The sequence below is a fragment of the Drosophila navojoa genome, chromosome X (assembly GCF_054131105.1).
Source record: "Drosophila navojoa isolate 15081-1374.11 chromosome X, UAZ_NAV_1.0, whole genome shotgun sequence".
Classification (NCBI taxonomy): Eukaryota; Metazoa; Arthropoda; class Insecta; order Diptera; family Drosophilidae; genus Drosophila; species Drosophila navojoa.
In genome coordinates, this window is record NC_142895.1 from 3,179,731 (window position 1) to 3,198,298 (window position 18,568).

Consider the following 18,568-nt stretch of genomic DNA (forward strand, 5'->3'; position numbering starts at 1 on the left):
TTTGTGTGCGCCGCTCTCTTAGTTCGCCTGTTGCTATTATTGTTGTTCTTCTCGCACTTTCTTGCGCTAGCCAGGCTATGCAGCGAAAAGCACCAAAAATAATTGCAAGAAAGTTTTCGCCGTGAATTCTGATCCTGCAAAAGAAAAGGAATAAACACAATAAATACGAACAGAACAAAATATGTATGTTCGTGCTGGTGACAAATACGCCCAGGTGGCCGCAACCGAGGCTCGTGTTAGGATCAATAACAATATTTCTCTTAATAGCCGAGAGATCGCAAAGATAAGCAAAAACAACACCCAACAACAAAATTTTGCAAATCGCAAACATTAATTCTCAGGCGAAATGAATAAGAAAATATTTTAAATTTCGGCTCAATTTGTTTGTTTTTTTTTTTTCGGGCTGCATTTTGTTAGCTGTTTGTCAATTGCTCATAACGCAAACAAATTGCAAATTTATTAAAAAACAAAACAAAACAAATCAAAAATGCAACAACAATTTAAAAAGGGGGATAAAAAAAAACAACAAAAACCAGTTCAATTTCGTAGACTGTGTAAAAACCACGCGCCATTGTCGTCACCTGCTCGTCGTAATTCCCCCATCTTAGCTTTAGATCAACAACAACAACTCCAGCTGAATCATCATTATCAGCAGTAGCATCGTCATCATTATGCTCATTATTATGATGCTGCTGTGATTTTTGAGGTTTCCGTATATGCAGTTGTCGATCGTGCTAGCACGCCCATCCCCACCCCCTTCCTGCACAGTTATTTCATTGCTCGACTTTCGCAGAAGTCGTTAAAAATAACAAGCGGCATGTGGAGAAATAGCAAACGAAAGAGGAAGCAGGCAAAGGCAATGCGGAGAATTGCAAATACCCTTGCAGGATAGTTTATGTCTCTAAGCAGTGAACATAACTACAATGAGCATCACTAGACATGCACATGTGTGTGTGTGTGTGTATGTGTTTGTGAATACACACACATACACCTGTATTTATCTTGAACATTTTGGGTGTATGTTCTAAGGACTGCGTGCGAGGGAGAGAGATATATATAAACATAAATAGAGAGAGAGCGAAAGGGAGAGCTTCGTTTGGCTCACTTGCAAAAAGCTTAATTCCTCGCGAGCCAAATCGCCGAAATAGCTCAGTTGGGAGAGCGTTAGACTGAATATCTAAAGGTCCCCGGTTCAATCCCGGGTTTCGGCAAGCAGCAATATTTTTGCTAATTCTATTTTAAAATTTATTTATGTATATAATATAAAAAAAAGTAATAATTAATAATATTCAGCTAAAAAAGTAAAATGAGAATCCAATGGACTCTAGCTATTGTAGCGCCTAGGTCCTGGTAATACCCAGCGCAAGGGCAAATCAAATCCAGTTTTTCGTTAGCTCTCTGACAGACAATTTTGTTGTTTTGCTTCTTCCTATTCTTTTTAGAGGTGGAAGGAATGTACTTTAAATTGCAGCACTGATAGCCCCTGACTTCAGCTCCTACTCCGACTCCGACTCTGACTCTGACTCAGACAAAACTCTCAAGATCACCGACAAAAGACAGAAAACTGGTTCCGAATGGACGAATCCAAGTTTTTTTTTCCACTTCTTTTTATTATTGTCTGTTTATTTTGTACAGGTGTTGGAAGGTTTTTGAGTGCTTTTCTTGAGCAGATCTTAAGCTAATTTTATTTGTATATTCTTATAAAATATACATGTACTTATGTATATATTTGTAGTTTTAGGTGCGCTACGTGACGTCAAGAACGGAACCAGTTTGCTTCTAGGCGGGGCGTTGACGCTGTGGGTGGCTTTTGGTTGTAAGTTTTGGTTGAGCGATTCTCAAGGCAAAGCTCAAGCTGTTTCTATACTAAAATACCTTCATATTGAATACCCTAACCCAGAGTCCAGTCCATTCAGAGATGGAATGAAGCAATGATGATGAAAGATCGAAGAGGGGAGATAGGAGGTGGAGGACAAAGGATAATATATGAAATATATACAAGATGGCAGATGAAGCAATGAAGATTAAAGACAGAAGATGGATGCCTAAAAATGGAAGATGGAAAATACTTCATATATATGTATATATAATATAATCTATATATATATACAAATATACATTAATATAAATAGCACATGTATGATCTCGAATGTATTATTCTTTTTTAATAAAAGTCACCCGAAAGCATTTATCTCTTCCCCCTCTATCCTCTTTAGCGAGGAATAGGCTATTTGACACACTTACCCTGGTGTTATCTCAATCTTTGTCCCTCCATATTTCAGTTTCCCACTGTCATTCTATCTCAGCTGCATTAAGTTGAACGCCTCAAACACCTGCATTTAGGCATGAATCATGAATGTGAAAAAGCATGTATATAATTACCTAAATATGTATGTAAACGCATATATACAGTTAAATATATTTACGTACGATTCCATGATAATATTCGAGCTACATTCATGTACATACATACATACTTATGTACATACATATGTATATTTGACGATCCGTGTAGAGTTCACCAATTATCGTTTCCTTGTCGAGGGTCGTCGCTGCCAAGTAGTAGGAGGAGGCTGGTCCATCCGTTGAGCTCGTTTGGCTCGATGGTTATATCGATTGAGCATGGAACACTTCGGAGTCCAATCCTTTCCGCTTCACCTTAATAACAATTCAATTAGCCGAAGGAATTTTTAACGGGCGTAGCCCCCCAAAATGCGCTAATAAATGACTAAAGCGTAACAGCAATAAAAAGTTAAGCCAAAAAAAAAATTTACAAAAACAAACTGCAAAAAAAACCGCAGAAATGGGTTCACTTTATTTCACAGTTCATCAAACGGATTTTGTTGTTGTTGCTGGTCCTCTCTCTCCCTCACACATGCTACATACGTCATTGAACTAATCTGCACAGTCAGGTAGGTTTCTCAACTCATGACTCACTAAGCAAGTCGTTGCGTTTGGCGTCCGGAGCTCCCAGTGCCGAAATAGCTCAGTTGGGAGAGCGTTAGACTGAAGATCTAAAGGTCCCCGGTTCAATCCCGGGTTTCGGCAATGCCGATTTTTTTTTGTGTTTATTTATATTTTTATTTCCTTAAAATATTTCTATATTGTTACACACATTTCCCACAACTTTCCTTTAGCTATCCAAGCAAATAAAACAAACGCTTTTTATTATTCGATCTATGCCGTTTCTATGTTTATTTAACTTTAATTTTTCCTTAAAAAACATTGCTTCTCTCACATAGAGCATCTCAACACAAAAAGTTACAATAAATGTTTTTCTTTGTTTTTTTGTTTTCTAGGCGCATTTTCTAAGGCTACAATTTGTGGCATGCGTTTAGAGCATGTGGCATGTGGTTGATTTCAATTAATTTTAATTTTGTATATTTATTTTATTGCTTAATAAGTTGAGTGTACTTTCAAGTACTTAAGAGTGGGCTTTATATTTATATTTCTTACTTCATAAACTTTGAACTGTTGAAACGGACTTAACATAGCGACCGCTCGCCGCTTAACAGCACTCTGTTAAGTTGAGCAGTGCTGCTGAGCGAGCGATCGAGATGGCTAAAGAAACTGTTAACGTAATGCAAGAGAGCGCAACCAAATGTATGTTAAACTACAAGAGATGTATACATGATGTACATAAACTAAATATAAATGCCTATATAAAAGTAAATGTTAAGGTAAATGTTCCGTTTATATATATGTTGCTGCTGTTCGTGAGTTAAAGGACTTACAAAGTAATTGTTCAAAATATTTTAAATAAAAAAAAAAAAATGATTAAGTTTAAGTTAAGTGCTAAAAATAAGGTAGAGTAAAGTATATTGTTGTATGAAACGAGTTGTTGTTTGTATCTTATATCTATATATATCTATATATATATATACAACATTTTGCGCCAGTTTTTGTTTTCCACTTACAGTAAATACTCGCTACAATATGCATGTAAATCAACAAGTTTTGTTTTCAACAGCCAGTTAACATGGCTATGTAATTGGTTTTTGCTTTTCTTTTTTTTTTTTTTTTGTATAAAATTAACATAATGGCAGCCTTTTCGTTGCCCTTTGCAGCGGTACATTATAGCTAGTGGCAACTGTGTGTCTAATTCTATCAATTTCTATGCATTTTAGTCTCTCAGAAACTTGTCTTAAGCCCAACTACTTTTCGAATGCATCAAATTGTGTGTTAGTGTGCGGCCTGCCCCAAAACTGTGCTCGATCTAAGCTATTTTGATCTCAGCTGCCGGTGGATTCGCCTGATTGTTGTTATTGCTGCCGAATTTTCCAATTGCTGGCTTCAACAATATAAACTTGGGATTGGCCACCGCAGCTGCTGCTGCTGTTACATTTGGTTTCTTCGCTGGCGTTATTGTCACCGTGCTGGGCGCAATGGCATTCATGGCTGCCGTTTGGTTTGTGGCCGCCAGCGAGGAGGCTGGCAAAATTGTTGTCACTCCATTTTCATGCTGAATTGTGTTTGCATTGTTAAATATTGCACGCATTTTATTGCCATTACTTTGAGATCCTGTTATTGTTGGTGTTGCTGCTCCTCCCGCTGCTGTCGCCGTCAGCACATTTATTTTGGGCGCCTGCTGCCGTTGAACGAAGCGTGCGGTAAACTCGTTGCCCGTCAGCACTAGGTTCTGGGCCTGTCCGCTGATGGGTAAGCCGCTGGCCAGTATTAAGCGTTGGACACTGCTGCTGGTGCTACTCCGTGGCTTCTTCTCCAGATGCTGTTCATCCTGCTGAAAAACATAAACAGTTTATTAGAAACACACACTCTACAGTTTGAGTTGCACTGTAAACAGACGATGCCCTTGGGCAGTCGTATGCATTAGAATAGGACGGCAATAGCAGCACTTGCCAAATCGACAAACGATGTTGAGAGCTTAGCTATTTTCAGCTATAGCTAAATTTAGCTCTAGCTTAAATTAATTTATGTTCGAAACATAGAAAGTTGCAGGAGTCCATATTTACAATATTCTTTGACAATATGAAAGTTATACATTCTCTCTTATAAACATAACAGAATTTACTATTCATCTCATCTCATTTATGCAGAAACTTTTCGCTTAATTTATCAATAAAGCTTAAGATTCTATCAGCACTGTTGTCAGAGTTCTGCGAAGCAATCGAATGTAACGAAGCGAGATGGCAATAGCAGCGAAACAATGCAAAAACAATGTAAATCAAGCTTGTATCAAAGCGAGATAATCATAGATGATTGAAGCAATACATTCTGCTTCTGCTGCTCCTGCTGTTTGCGCGTTAAGGCAAGTATGCTGTTCACTACATGAACACTAAATAGTATATTTGCACTCACCGTGGGCGGACTCACAGATTTGCGTTCGAGGACATGCTCATCGAAGCCTGAGTCGGAGGAATTGTCATTGAATTTAGTGGCCACCGAGGAGGAAGTAGAACAATTGGATGAGGAAGATAACGATGAGGGCGAGGCAGCACCCACAGCCGTAGTTAAGATGTTTGAGTGCAATGCTGATGATGTCACAGTCGCAATTGCTGTGGAATGTTGCTGTTGTTGTTGTACAGTTATTGTTGCTGGCTCAGTCTTATTCAATGGAATTGGACTTATTCTATGTACTTCGCCCTGTGGAAATGATTCCGATTGTCGCTTAAAATACAAATGATGCTTCTTTAGTGCCGGCGTGCTAATGCTCTGGCTAACTGGCTTTGGATCTAGCTCCGTCTGCAGCACCGTTGTCGCTACTGGTTCCAGTTCCCTTTGCTGCTCTGGCTGTTGTCTGCGCCTGCGATGCTTCTCGCAGGGCTTGTAGAGCTCCGGATCGATTATATAACAGGCACTGCCTAGACTGAGGCTCTGGAAGACGGTGCCGCAGCATACGTCCAGTCGCAGCAGATCGTGCTCCTCAAAGAACGGCACATTATCGACGGCGCGTCGATTCTTTTTTGGTTCCAGCATACGCCGCCTCTTACTGCCCGTATACCGCAAACGTTGTGCAGCACTCTTCTTCTGCACCGATGCCGTGGCCAGCTGCGCTGCTGCAGCTGTGCGCTTACGCGTCTGATATGGTGTTGCCGCAGTACTGCCGTTCACCTGTTGTTGTTGTTGCTGGAGCTGCTGTTCGTGCTCGTCGTAGCTCTCGTTGGAATCGCTCGGGTGCTCCTCAGAGTTTGGTGAACTGTTACCATTGCGTTGCTGTTGTTGCTGATTGGCGGCAGAGGGCGCTGTTGCTGCTGTTATTTTCCCTTTGCGATTCTTTTTGAATATCTTGGCGAATTTCTCGGGTATGAAAGAGCCACCTGATTTGACCTCACATTCGTTCTCTCGCTTCTTTTGCTTGGCGAGAGATTTGGTGCCGGGACCAGCGCGTGCATCCACCACCTGTTGAGAAAGAAAGAGGGAGAGAGAGAGAGAGAGAGAATAAGTATCTGTTGCGGATGACGCTTTCTCTTCGTTTTCACACTCACGTGTCCCCAATGACGCTTGCTGCCAACGGGCAGCCGCTTGTAGCGCTTGACCAGCAGGACGCAGGCATTGCAGATTTCACCGTTACGAGGCTCATGCAGATTGAAGCATTGCATGGACTCCTTTTCGTATTTGCGCGAAGCCGTGAAACGGGAGCTACTCGACTTGGCACGGCAAATGCAACAGCCGTCCGTGGAGCGATAGACGCGTGGCTTATGGAAGTTGAACATGATGAAGATTTGATTGCTTAATAATTATTGTAGTATTTTTTGTTGAAGAGATTTGTTCTCTTTTTGTAATGGGATTGGGTGCTCTCTTTGCCTTGTCACAAAGTTAACTATGCTGAATCGTATGAGTTCTGTTTGCTTAGTTAATAAATGTTTGTGCGATATTAATGTTTTTGTTTTTTTCACTGGTTTTAAATTGTTTAATTGCTATTTGTGCACAGCTCTTGTTGTTGTTATTGATTTGAGCTCGGGCGTCATCATCCATCGTCTTCGTTGCGATGATTTTAGCTGCATTTGTGTTGTTTGTTTGCTGCAGAAAAAAGAATGTTAAAAGAACTATAAGCAAATGAATTTCAAATATTTAAACAGCCAAAGAAAAAGCAAACAGCTGTGCGCGACAGTGCTGTAAAATGTGTTGATTCTATGGTCTATTGTGTCAAGTGGCAACGCTGCGAAAGCGCAGTGCAAGAAAAATAAAAATATGTATACCTAAATAAGCATTTGTGTGTATATTTATTTTAATTCGATTGTATTACAAAAATACGTGAGCATAATAAATGCATTGCCCTTTCCATTGAATACATGGGAAAAGAATAATACGTGAAAATATAACAGCTGGCAACAGTGTTGCCGTACTTGTAATTTCCCCTTCATTGCCATTTTACGGCGACAGCACAAAAGAAAAATTTAATACAAAAAACAAAAAATATACTCATCAGTGCACAAGTTTTGTCACTCTTATCAACATTTAGCAGGTGGCATGTTATACATGCACACATGTATATACATACAAATAATAATAATGCTAATTAAATGCTAAATTGTGTACAGGCAATTGCAAGGCACAAAAGCAGCTGACTGAACACACACACTTGAACACACATTCACGCGCACGCATTCATACATGGATTGTATTTTGCAAAGCTACACAACACACAGACACGCATACAGCTCGCATAGTCTACGCACGTTTGTGCATGTATGCGTGCACTTTGGGGACGCGTAAACAAAGCGTCGCGCAAAAATGAAATACATACATATGTACACACAAATGCACATTACATGCATGTGTACATAGACACTGCATTGCATTGGCGCGCGCGCTCGTTGCACTCTCGCACAAAAACAGCAACAACGCATACACGCACATATACATATACGCATGTACACAATTCACCCCGACGTTTGTGACGTGACTTTTGAGCAGCGCTGTTCGCTTTGATCCCAGGTGCGCGTTGTTATTGGGCCTTTGTATGTACATGTGTGTGTGTGTGTGTGTGCGTTTTAATGCTTTTTATTTTATTTTTGGGGACACTGATTTTCGAGCATTGGCGTTCAAGTTGAAAGTGCGTACATACACATTTATATACAAGCATATGTACGTAAATATGTAAGTGTGTATGTACCGGCGCGTGTGCTACAGACACAATCACACTTTCATATACATATGTAGATATGCGCATGTTTCTGTGTGTGTGCGATCGTGTTTGATGCGAGCTTGTTGTTAGTACATTACGTGTACGTGTTGGTAAACGTTGCGAAGTTTAAACGTTTAAAAATTAGTGCAATTGCCGTTGTATGCGGAGGAGTTTAGAGTCTTTGATAGACAGAGAGAGAGAGAGAGGCTAGACCTGACCACCTTCTCTTCTAGTCACTTGAGTGTAATATGTATATGTATGTGTGTCTTTTGATGTTGGTTTGGTGAAAATGTGCCTTCTGCGTAAACAGGTTTACAAATTTTTTTCTCTCTTAGATATCTTATATTTAGTGCCGGACGCCGACTAGTTTGTTGTTGCGGCTGCAGCAGCTGCCCACGCCACGCGCGCTCTACACAACACAGAAGTAATACATGCACACACACACAGAGACACTCATATGTTTGTCGAAAAAAAAAATGTTTTCATGTTTTGATCTTGGCAAAATTTTCTATTTAGTCGCGTCTAAAACCCATATTAAATCATTAAATTTCAATTTACCTCAACTTCACATCTAATTTACTTGATTTCTTTTGATTGTTTCTTCTTTTTTATATTTTTTATTATTTATTTCACAAGTCACTGAAACATTTACTATGAATTAATATTGAAATGATTTTGAGGATATTTTATGCATAAAGTGCAAATTGAATTTACGGAGAGTAACGAAACGCGTCTGCACGCAAGAAACACAAAGACAAACTGACAAACCAAAAATACAAAAAAATGAATAAAATAAAATAAAACCGCTGCGCTGCGCTGCGTTGATGTAGCTGCTGTTGACGGCGACAGCGACGCTGACGCTGCCGACGCCGCTTTTCAGTCGTCACTTTTTCGTACCCATTCGTCGCTGTATCTGTGCGTAAGAGCGCGCCTATGTGTGCGAGTGCAGCGCAAAATGTACGAAACCGAAACAGTGCTGAGAAAACGTAGCACAAAGCAAATGCAGTGATAACACAACAGTAACAGCGTAAGGCAGCAAAGCAGCAGCAGCTGAGCGCAAAACAAAACGCTCTTGTGTACGTGAGAATGCGCGCAGCAAAAGCAACAGCAAAAAATTCCGGTTGTGAAAAAAGTACACACACACACACATGCACACATTTATGTACATATTAATACACGCAGCAGTATTGAGATACAGTGCGAGCGAGTGAGAGCAACAATTTGCATAACAAGACGGCGTTGCCACACTACACAGAACAAAAGGAGGCAAAACATTTTGAAATTAATTGTATATGTACATGCATATACGTACATTGTACGCATATTTAGTATTGGTGGTTGCATGTAGTTTGTTATTGTTTGCGTGGCAAGTAAAACACAAATAAGAACAATAACACTGGCTGATAAAAAGGCAAAAACGTGTGAGAAAAAAAGCTGATAAGCGCTGTTGATTGGCTGTTCTTGCCGTTGTACTTGCGGTTCTTGCTACATGTGTACGTATATATGTATATACATATGGACATACATACATACATGCATAAATTTAAGGCGCAATTCGAATCAAGCGCCTCACACACACCCACAAATTTCTATGCTTACTTGTATGTATGTATAATTATAGACCCCCCCTCCACAACAGTGTAATACGTGACAAACGAGATGTAAGCACTGCTGCCACACGCAGAACGAATGTACCAAAGATGGTACAGCATTTAATGGTACACTCCACATGATTGCAAATTGGTATTGACGCCTAGATTTTTAATTCGCTGAATTATATTTTTTAGTGTAGATTTGCTAGTAAAACAAAGCGATGGCGTTGTAAACGTAACAATTTTATGGCTGCCTTGAGCTAATCCAATTGGAGTTGTCTTTGCACATCTAATGTGACCATGTAATTAAAGTGGCAGCACCGTCAGCAGCTGTTGCTTGCACACTTTACAACACTACCAACAAGCAAAATGCAACAAATTGTTGGCAGGCTGATTATCTTGTTTTCTTGTGCTGCGGCGAAAGTGTCCGCAAGCGCAGCCGAAATACATGTCGAAAAATGTACATAGTTGTATATACATACATATGTACATATTTCCTTGCTTATGCTACGTGCCAGTGGCAACGCCAGCAACAAACAAACAAACAAATCGCCTCCAAAAACGCCGCAATCTAGGTCAACTGCACCCGTTATTGGTCGCTATGGTGCTTGCTCGATTTGTTTTTGTTTTTTTTTAGTTTCTGTCTGTTCCTCCTCTTTCTTTTTGTTTACAAAGATGCTGAAGACGCTGCGCAAGTGGCAAAAGACTTGCAAGTGCAAGAAAATCAAATACGCAGGCAATGACAATTTGAAAATATGTAGTACGTTTTATTAAGCAACGGCAATTTGCTTATATGTACATATGTATGTATATGTACATATGCATATGTATGCATGTATGCGTGCGAGCTCGCCTTAGCCAATCAAATTTCATTGCAAAAGAATATAAAACAATAACTGTACCTGTGGTGAATGGGCTGAATATGGTAAAATTAGAAGGGGGAGTAATTATGAGCAAAAGTTGCAAAGAACTGCGTGGGCGACTGCTAATAGCGCAGTTTATAAATAAATATATGCGTCAAAGATGTTGGTTTGTTGTCATACTCACACACACACGCACACATTCAGCACATTATTAACGATGACCTTGTTTTTGCTATGGCACGCATGAAAAAATCAACTTTCCTACAAACACACACACTCGCACACAAACACATATTGCGTCTGACCGAAAGTGAAAGACAAGCCTGTCTTATTGGAATTCTCATAAGAATGTGAAAACAGCAACAATACCGATAACAACAGCAACAGAAGGAGCGTAGCAGAGAGTAATGCGTGAAACAGGTTGCCGTTAAGCTCTTTGGCAAAACCAAAAACAAAAACTACAAGATATTCGAAATAACGGTATTACAAACACACACACAGTCGATTTTCATTCAGTATAAATAAAATGCCAGCGTAATACTCAACAATGACAACAACAAAGCAACTACAACTAAAATAGAAAGTAAAAATCTTTAAAAGAAAAAAATGCAACTTTGGGCATTTTAGTTTTGACTTGAATAACTGTTTCTTGACCAACACAAATATATACACATACATGCACACATTCATTGGCTTGCCGTAGCCTGCGAGAGAGCAGAGCACACCAAAAATGGAAGTAGGTTGCGCGCTCTCGTGCTTAACTGTGTGCTGTGCACTGCTGCCAATTCAGCTTTTTTCCCGTCAAATCTGGCTTTTTCCGAAGACAAATTGCGGGAAATATTTAAGAATTGCGGGAAGCGGGAATTCTGGCTTTTTTTGAAAATGAATTAGGCTTTTTTCGATTTTTTTTAATACTTCGATTTTTTTTAATACTGAAAACATGTACTTTGTATTAAATATTGTATATATTTTTTGTATATATCGAATGCTAATTGCCTTAGCCTAATATGTATATCGTTCGGATATGTAGCACTAACACACACTTAAGCTAAGTCTTGCACAAACCTCTGCGCGCACCATGGTTAACATGGCGGTTGCCACTTGTAAGAAAAGAGCATGTAGAATCCGATATGTACAAAGGGTATGATTTTGAAAAGAAAATCAAGTCTTTAAATATCGATGCAGGCCTCGAACAAGAAATTCGTGCTCGCTGCTTTTCTTTTGTTATTGAACTTATCAAGCAGCTAAAGCAGAGGTAACCAATTTTTCTGATTCTTCTACCGACCGTTAAATAATTTTGATTTTATCTGCAGTCTCCCCGACAATTTTAAAATCTTAAAAAACATTGACGTTTTTTCCGTTGATAAAATTGTGTCAACTAAAAAAAAAGTAATTACAGAATTGTTGGAACACCTCCAAGTAGACAGAATAGCCGACATTGAGCGGCAGTACTATGATATTAATCTAGTTAAGTGGGAAAACGTTAATGACAGCTCCGAATTTTGGAATGAAGTCTCCAATTACAAGGATTCTGGCGGCAACCGCCGATTCCTTGACTTGGCAGCTGTTGCCCTGCAAATGTTTTCATTACCATGGTCCAACGCGGAGGTGGAACGCGTATTTAGCCAGCTTAACTTGGTAAAGTCCAAGTTAAGGAACTCAATGAGCCTAAGCACAATAAACAGTATTCTTAGCATAAGGTAATATTTTATTGAGAGTGAAAAGATGATACCGATATATATATTACTTTTTTATTTAATATAACACACAGATATGGTTTGCGAAGACTGGGCAAATGCTGCTATGAATACAAAGTTCCTTCAAATTATCTTCGCATGATAGGTACTAACAGGTCGTACGATTCTGAAACCGATGTTAGTCGCGAAGAATTAGATAGCATGCTAAAAATCTTGTAAATTAAAAAAAAAAAAAAAAAAACAATCAAACTATAATAACCGCTTTTTTTTAGGCTTTTTTGTAAAAATTTTCAGCTTTTTTTTCCGTTTCTTCCATCTAAAAACAGCTTTTTATTCTGGTAAAAAGTTGGCAGCACTGGTGCTGTGTGCTCATTTTGGCACAGTGAACGAGAGAGCAACAGCCATCTGCTTGCTTCAACGCATTGCCTGTTAAGTAATAGACCGAATTCTGTGCATGTATGCATGCATAAGCTGTGCGTGTGTGTGTGTGTATGCAGAGAAAGCGCGCGCAAAAAGATTCACTAATTAAAAAAAACATAGCAAGTATTAAATGATATGACAGCGGTAGTTAATGTATAGATTTTGCGAACTTTTTACGTAGTTCACACACATATACACGCAGTTACGTCTGTATATATTTCCGCACATTTGTGGCTTGTTGTGAACGAGGTTAAGTTGCCGCTGCCATTGAAAGAGTTCATTGTTGGGTTTGCGACCGCCGTTTCGTTTGATTAGCAAATCGAAGGTCAACAACAAATTGTTAACAGCTTTATCTACGCATTTGGAACAGATACACACATACACAGAAACATACGCATTCGCACGCACATACATACGTATGTATATATGTACATACATATGCATACATGCATTTTTATGGAAGTGTACATATGTTCTATTTGTGCGCTTTATGCTTAACCTTCGTTTTATGCATTTTCGTTGGCTTTATTTTGAATGTTTGGGCTGCAAACGTACAGCTCACACACACATATGTATATACACATGCGCACTCATATTTGCGTATATGTGCACTTATTGCTAATTGTTTGGTTTCTTACCGTTTTGCACTATTATTGACAGCTTTAATCGCTACCAATATACTGTTGTTTTCTTAAATAGTTCTTTAAATATTTTATGCACTGCACTCACTCAATCTACACTTGTTAATTGATATCTTCTTTATGCACAATACCGCTGGCTTGACACCGCAAGTGATGGCACAATTAATCATATGATACACAATCGATTAATTCAATTGACGACTGTTCGATTGTGTGCAAAGACTATTTTATTTTATTTGAAGATAACAGTTATGACAATGTGCAGGAGTTCAATGAAAAAAAAAAAAAAGAACAAAGGAAAGAAGCTGCCATTGTTAATTTTCGTTGCTTATATCAAATGGCATGGGTTCACACTACTATCGATAACAAGTACATTTGGCGGCAAATCTCAGCATTTACTGTGGCAAGGTCAACGCGCAGGCGCCGTGGTGTGCAACGATACTAGAAACTTATCTATATTCGTACATATGAATTGTAAATATCAGCTATATGTGTAACAATAACTATATTTTATGATTGTTGTAGTTTTTGCTAAGTTTTTAATAAGTAATAAAAATAAAATGTGGCAGACATATCGGTATTAAGGCTTCTCGATATATGACATTATGTTATTCACATCCCTATTTGCCGGCAAACACAATACCGAGCGGCAATTGGAACCGCGGATATTTATAAACAACAGACAGTAGCCGCATTAATGAGGCTCGTGAAGCCTGGTTGGGTGCATCACGATGGTAAGCAGTATTCCATGCAGTCGGCCATTTAATTCTATTATGATTTGCTTGTAGATAAACCCATCTTCTCAGTGGACGTACACCAGGATTGTACGAAATTTGCAACGGGCGGACAAGGAAATGATTCGGGACGTGTTGTCATTTGGAACCTCAAGCCGGTGCTCTCTGAGAAGGATGAGAACGATGCATCGGTGCCCCGCATGCTCTGTCAAATGGATCAGCACTTGGCGTGCGTTAACTGTGTGCGCTGGTCACAGAACGGACAGCTCCTTGCATCCGGTTCCGATGATAAGCTGATCATGATCTGGCGCAAGGCCCAAGGATCAAGCGGTGTCTTTGGCACCGGTGGAATGCAGCAGAATCACGAGTCCTGGAAGTGCATACACACGCTGCGCGGCCACGACGGCGACGTTCTGGATCTGGCCTGGTCGCCGAACGATTACTTCCTGGCCAGCTGTAGCATAGATAACACCATCATTATCTGGGATGGTCAGGCGCTGCCCAACATGCTGCAAACTCTGAAAGGACATACGGGTTTGGTGAAAGGTGTGGCCTGGGATCCGGTGGGCAATTTCCTAGCCTCGCAGTCGGACGATCGCAGCATAAAGATCTGGCGCACCGTAGACTGGTCGTGCAACACAACGATCACGGAACCGTTTCAGGAGTGCGGCGGAACCACACACATTCTGCGGCTTTCCTGGTCACCCGATGGCCAGTATCTGGTCTCCGCGCATGCCATGAACGGCGGTGGACCCACAGCCCAAATAGTCGAACGCGAGGGCTGGAAATGTGACAAAGATTTTGTGGGCCATCGCAAGGCGGTGACCTGTGTACGCTTCCACAACTCCATACTTACGCGGTATATGGCCGGCGATAGTCCCAGCAAAGCGATGCAGTACTGCGTCCTGGCTGTGGGCTCCAGGGATCGATCGCTGTCCGTGTGGATGACGGCGCTCCAGCGACCCATGATCGTCATCCATGAACTGTTCAATGACAGCGTGCTGGACCTGTCGTGGGGTCCGCAACAGTGTCTGCTGATGGCCTGCAGCGGCGACGGCACCATCGCCTGCCTGCAGTTCAACGAGGAGGAGCTGGGCACACGTGTCTCCGAGGTGGAAAAGAAGGCCATCTTCAAGCGTAAATACGGCGGCTGCATTGAGGACAACTACGCCATCAAGCAGCAGGCACGTAGCGTGCCCGAGTTCACCTCGTATGCCCTGCCCAATGCGGCCATGGAGCGACGCCTGCCTGTCCAGCCGGGTCAAGCGGGCACAGCGTCGCCAGCGCGTGCCATTAGCAAACAGACAGAGACGCGAACCAAAGATGGCAAGCGACGCATCACACCCATGTTCATACCGCTCAACGAACTCTCAGAGCCGATTTCGACCATGGGCAGCAGCAGCATCTCCAGCACCGGCATCAACACCATCCAAAGCAACAGGTGGGCAGCGTCTATAATTAACAGCCAGAGGCAATTGATGATGAAGCAGCTGAGAGGAGCCGATTGAGAGGCGTTTAGAGTGAGAGAGAGAGAGAGCACGAATCAAGCAGGTGACAACTGCATAGTAATCTTTTCTAGAGCGGACATCTACCCTAACTCCATGAATTTCAAATTAGAGCAAGTGCATCATAGGCTAGCACTTGGATTTAGCTAGAGAATGCCGAACATATATGAAGAAGAAGAAGCAGAAGAAGACGAAAGCAGCTTAAAGTCTGGCATTCAGCAATGAGCAAGAGCATCATCATAAGAGAAGAAGAGGAAGCAGAAGATGAAAAAGAAGAGGGAGCAGAAAAAGAAGAAGCTGTAGAAGAAGAAGAAGAATCTAAGTAGCTGGGAAAGTCCAAGATTTTATGAATACGCCAGACAAAGAAAGAATAAAAGAGAAGCAGAATCAGAAAAAGAAAACAGAAATAAAATTCAGCTAGCTGGGAAAGTAGACGATTCAGCCTGCTGGGAGCAAGTGCAGCAAAGCCATTGGAATCACCAGTGAAATAAGAATAAGAATAAGAAGAAGAAGAAGCCAGACAGCTAGCTTGAAAGGCTTTCAGATATAGAGTCAGCGATTAAGTCAGGAAACAAGATCTCTAGCTCTAGCACTCCTCTAGCCCAATTCAAGCTCACAGCTAATCTATTCTCCGTTTCTTTCAGCAACAGCAATAGCACCAACTGTGGTAGCCACAGCCTGGGCACGGCCGGAGCGGGCACAACGAACGCCGTTAGTGGGGTGGAGCCACTGATGCCAGAGCCGCTGTTCACACGGCCAGACCCGGTGGGACGCCTGATGTTGCCGCCAGCGGCGACAGCGACAGCAACGATTGCACCGCGTCGCAATTCGATGCAGCTGCTTAGCGATTCGAATAGCAGCAATACGCTCGGGCCGAAGATGCAAATAACGGCGAATAGCAAGTGCGAGTTCACCAAATCCGCGCAGGACTATCGCATCCATGTACAGAACGGGCACCTGAAGACGGGCTACGGCATGATCGCCAAGGTGACGGCGCAGCTGAGCCGCGAACAGCTCTGGGAGATGTATGTGGGCTCGCCCGTGATCAATGTGAATCTGTGTAGCAAATATGTGATGCTCTGCTCCCTGGACGGCAGCATGCGGCTGTTGGACATGCCGACCGGCTGCCCCATCATTCCGGCCATCTCATTGAACAGCGTGGCCGTACACTGCACCTTCAGTCCGGACAATCAGATGGTGGGCGTGCTCACCGAGTGCGGCCTCTTGAGGATCTGGCACATTCCCAAGCGATGCGTTCGAGTGGCCACCAACTGCCTGGAGCTGCTGACCAAGCACGGCATGGCGCTGCAGTTCGCTGTTACGGATCAGGGCATGCCCCTGATTGGTTTTCCCAGCGGCAATTCCTACTCCTATTCCACAACCCTAAAGTCCTGGCTGGTCCTGGCCACGGGCGATGCCATCATGTTCAACGGCATTCGTGGCTCGCTGCCGCGCGATCTGGAGCACGTGAATCGAAAGTTTCCGCTGCTCAGCATGCAGGCCAGCACACAGAACTATCTCAGCCTGCGCGGACCCGTCGAAATGTGAGCTTGCAGTTGACCTAACGTTGCGTTCCATAGCTAATCTCAATTGTGTTTTAGCGATCCGGAGAGCTGGCAGCAAACGGCCAAGGTGCTCTTCCTGGAGAATCAAATAAAACTGTGCGAGGCCATGGAGGCCACTGAGGAACTGAAGCATTGGCACGCCATGCTCACCTTCCAGCTGGCCACCTACGGCACCGAGAAGCGATTGCGATTATTCTTGGATGGCCTGCTCAATAAGGACTCGGAGCAAACACAGGTGAATAGCTAGATAAGAAAGGAGAGCTTTTAGGAGGTGACTCCTCGTAGGAGTTGCTTGATTTTAATGCCTTCAACCAGTCTAATCCGTTGACAATTTTTCCTGCCCGCAGTGTGTGCCAAAGCACGAGCTGATGCAGTGCGTCCTGGAGTCCCTCAAGCCGCACACCCAGTGGGAGCACATATACAATGAATACCTGGAGCTGTACAAGCTGAACGAGGAGAATTTTGTGATCGATGCGCCGGCGCCGCAATCCTCCTCAACGCTCACCTATCCACTGCCCTCGTCGCCGTGCACGCGCACCCGAGGAGCAGCCGCTGCAGCGGCTGCCATCGAGAAACTGCTCACAGCGGAGCCATCATCACCGCCGCCGCCACCGCCGCCCCCGCCCGCTCAGTCTGACTCGGAGCGCAATAGTGTCGAGCCGGATGGCTGTGAAACGGAATCATCGTCGTCCTCAACGCCAGAGCCCACGCTGCCCGACCACGAAACGGACAAGAATTGAGTGTTGGTTGTGTTCGATGTTTGCCCAAGCATCCGATCAGCGATGTACCGTTCTTATATCTATCCATTCATTTGATTGTTTATTACCCTTTTATTATATATTTGTTCTGGTCTGCCACTGATATTCCATTCACAGATTTTGTCAACTATTTGTAAGCGAGAAATGCGAAAGTTTTTAATATAATGGTCACTATTTTGATAAGCATACAAGCTCGGTGTTTCCATTAACTGGGGAGTAGCTGTTCGACCTGGTTTATGAAGCTCTTTAAAAGTTTCTTACTGTTGCAGTTGATAAGATATAATTATAAGATCAATCCATTATTTAATGTCTCAATATGGACTATTAAAAGCTTCTTGAAATCTGGATTGTAAGCCTAGGCATCCAGTTACTCTATGAAATATTGTAATAGTTCCTTGAAGCAAAAATTTCTATAAATATTTGTCTTCTTACTTTAACGCTTCATCAATCAAATAATTAATCTATAGCTCTCTATAGATTATTTGATTGATGCCTTTTTGGCAAGATATTCTAAATCTTGAATATCTTAAATATCGAAAAAACTATACAGTAATGCATTTATTCACTATAGCTCTAATTTAGCTTCCAGGCTCATTAATCAATCAGTCGAACAATCCAGCTGCGCCCCTTAATCAATCAGTCAATCAATCTATGTGAACATTGGTAAGAAATTTGCTCGAATCTTCTATATAATTATCCGTAGT

The 18,568-nt window shown here is 41.9% G+C and overlaps 3 protein-coding genes and 2 non-coding genes across 8 annotated transcripts in view; 4 read left to right on the forward strand and 1 right to left on the reverse strand.

Annotated features, from left to right (window-relative positions):
- The window catches only part of Spt7 (SAGA chromatin modifying complex subunit Spt7), an 80,718-nt gene extending 79,652 nt beyond the window's left edge, over window positions 1-1,066 (forward strand). Inside the window, exon 4 of the transcript XR_016197322.1 lies at window positions 1,051-1,066. The gene's annotated coding sequence lies outside the window, so the exon portion shown is untranslated. The remainder of the gene's footprint in view (window positions 1-1,050) is intronic.
- Window positions 1,067-1,138: 72 nt separating this feature from the next.
- Window positions 1,139-1,211, forward strand: TRNAF-GAA (transfer RNA phenylalanine (anticodon GAA)). The gene has a single exon. It is a non-coding gene; the product is annotated as a tRNA-Phe (tRNA).
- A 1,764-nt stretch (window positions 1,212-2,975) lies between these two features.
- Window positions 2,976-3,048, forward strand: TRNAF-GAA (transfer RNA phenylalanine (anticodon GAA)). The gene has a single exon. It is a non-coding gene; the product is annotated as a tRNA-Phe (tRNA).
- Window positions 3,049-3,995: 947 nt separating this feature from the next.
- On the reverse strand, window positions 3,996-13,477 carry LOC108657155 (uncharacterized). 4 transcript variants are annotated; one of them, XM_089263596.1, is made up of 4 exons: window positions 13,300-13,477; window positions 6,447-6,981; window positions 5,320-6,360; window positions 3,996-4,738 (listed from the first exon to the last, which is right to left on the reverse strand). In XM_089263596.1, the coding sequence occupies exons 2-4, from the start codon at window positions 6,672-6,674 to the stop codon at window positions 4,217-4,219; spliced, it is 1,791 nt and encodes a 596-aa protein (XP_089119722.1). In that variant the 5' UTR covers window positions 6,675-6,981; window positions 13,300-13,477; the 3' UTR covers window positions 3,996-4,216. The 4 variants fall into 4 exon arrangements, with proteins under 4 accessions (XP_089119722.1, XP_089119720.1, XP_089119721.1 ...); XM_089263594.1 differs by having other exon boundaries at window positions 3,996-4,741; window positions 13,300-13,476; XM_089263595.1 differs by lacking the exon at window positions 13,300-13,477 and adding an exon at window positions 9,922-9,943 and having other exon boundaries at window positions 3,996-4,741.
- Window positions 13,478-13,688: 211 nt separating this feature from the next.
- Hira (histone cell cycle regulator-like protein) lies at window positions 13,689-18,055 on the forward strand. Its single transcript, XM_018109623.3, has 5 exons — window positions 13,689-14,036; window positions 14,091-15,477; window positions 16,186-17,085; window positions 17,143-17,341; window positions 17,454-18,055. Exons 1-5 carry the CDS (start codon window positions 14,000-14,002, stop codon window positions 17,844-17,846), a joined length of 2,916 nt encoding a protein of 971 aa, XP_017965112.1. The 5' UTR covers window positions 13,689-13,999; the 3' UTR covers window positions 17,847-18,055.
- Window positions 18,056-18,568: the final 513 nt, after the last annotated feature.

Bases quoted from the DNA above. Each gene is read 5' to 3' on its own strand.
- LOC108657155 (XM_089263594.1), bottom strand. From the start codon at position 6,674: ATGTTCAACTTCCATAAGCCACGCGTCTATCGCTCCACGGACGGCTGT. The intron at 6,361-6,446 runs GTGAGTGTGAAA...CTTTCTCAACAG, and splicing joins GCAAGCGTCATTGGGGACAC to GTGGTGGATGCACGCGCTGG. The intron at 4,742-5,319 runs GTGAGTGCAAAT...TATGTTTTTCAG, and splicing joins AATCTGTGAGTCCGCCCACG to CAGGATGAACAGCATCTGGA.
- Hira (XM_018109623.3), top strand. From the start codon at position 14,000: ATGAGGCTCGTGAAGCCTGGTTGGGTGCATCACGATG. The intron at 14,037-14,090 runs GTAAGCAGTATT...ATTTGCTTGTAG, and splicing joins TGGTTGGGTGCATCACGATG to ATAAACCCATCTTCTCAGTG. The intron at 17,342-17,453 runs GTGAATAGCTAG...TCCTGCCCGCAG, and splicing joins AGGACTCGGAGCAAACACAG to TGTGTGCCAAAGCACGAGCT.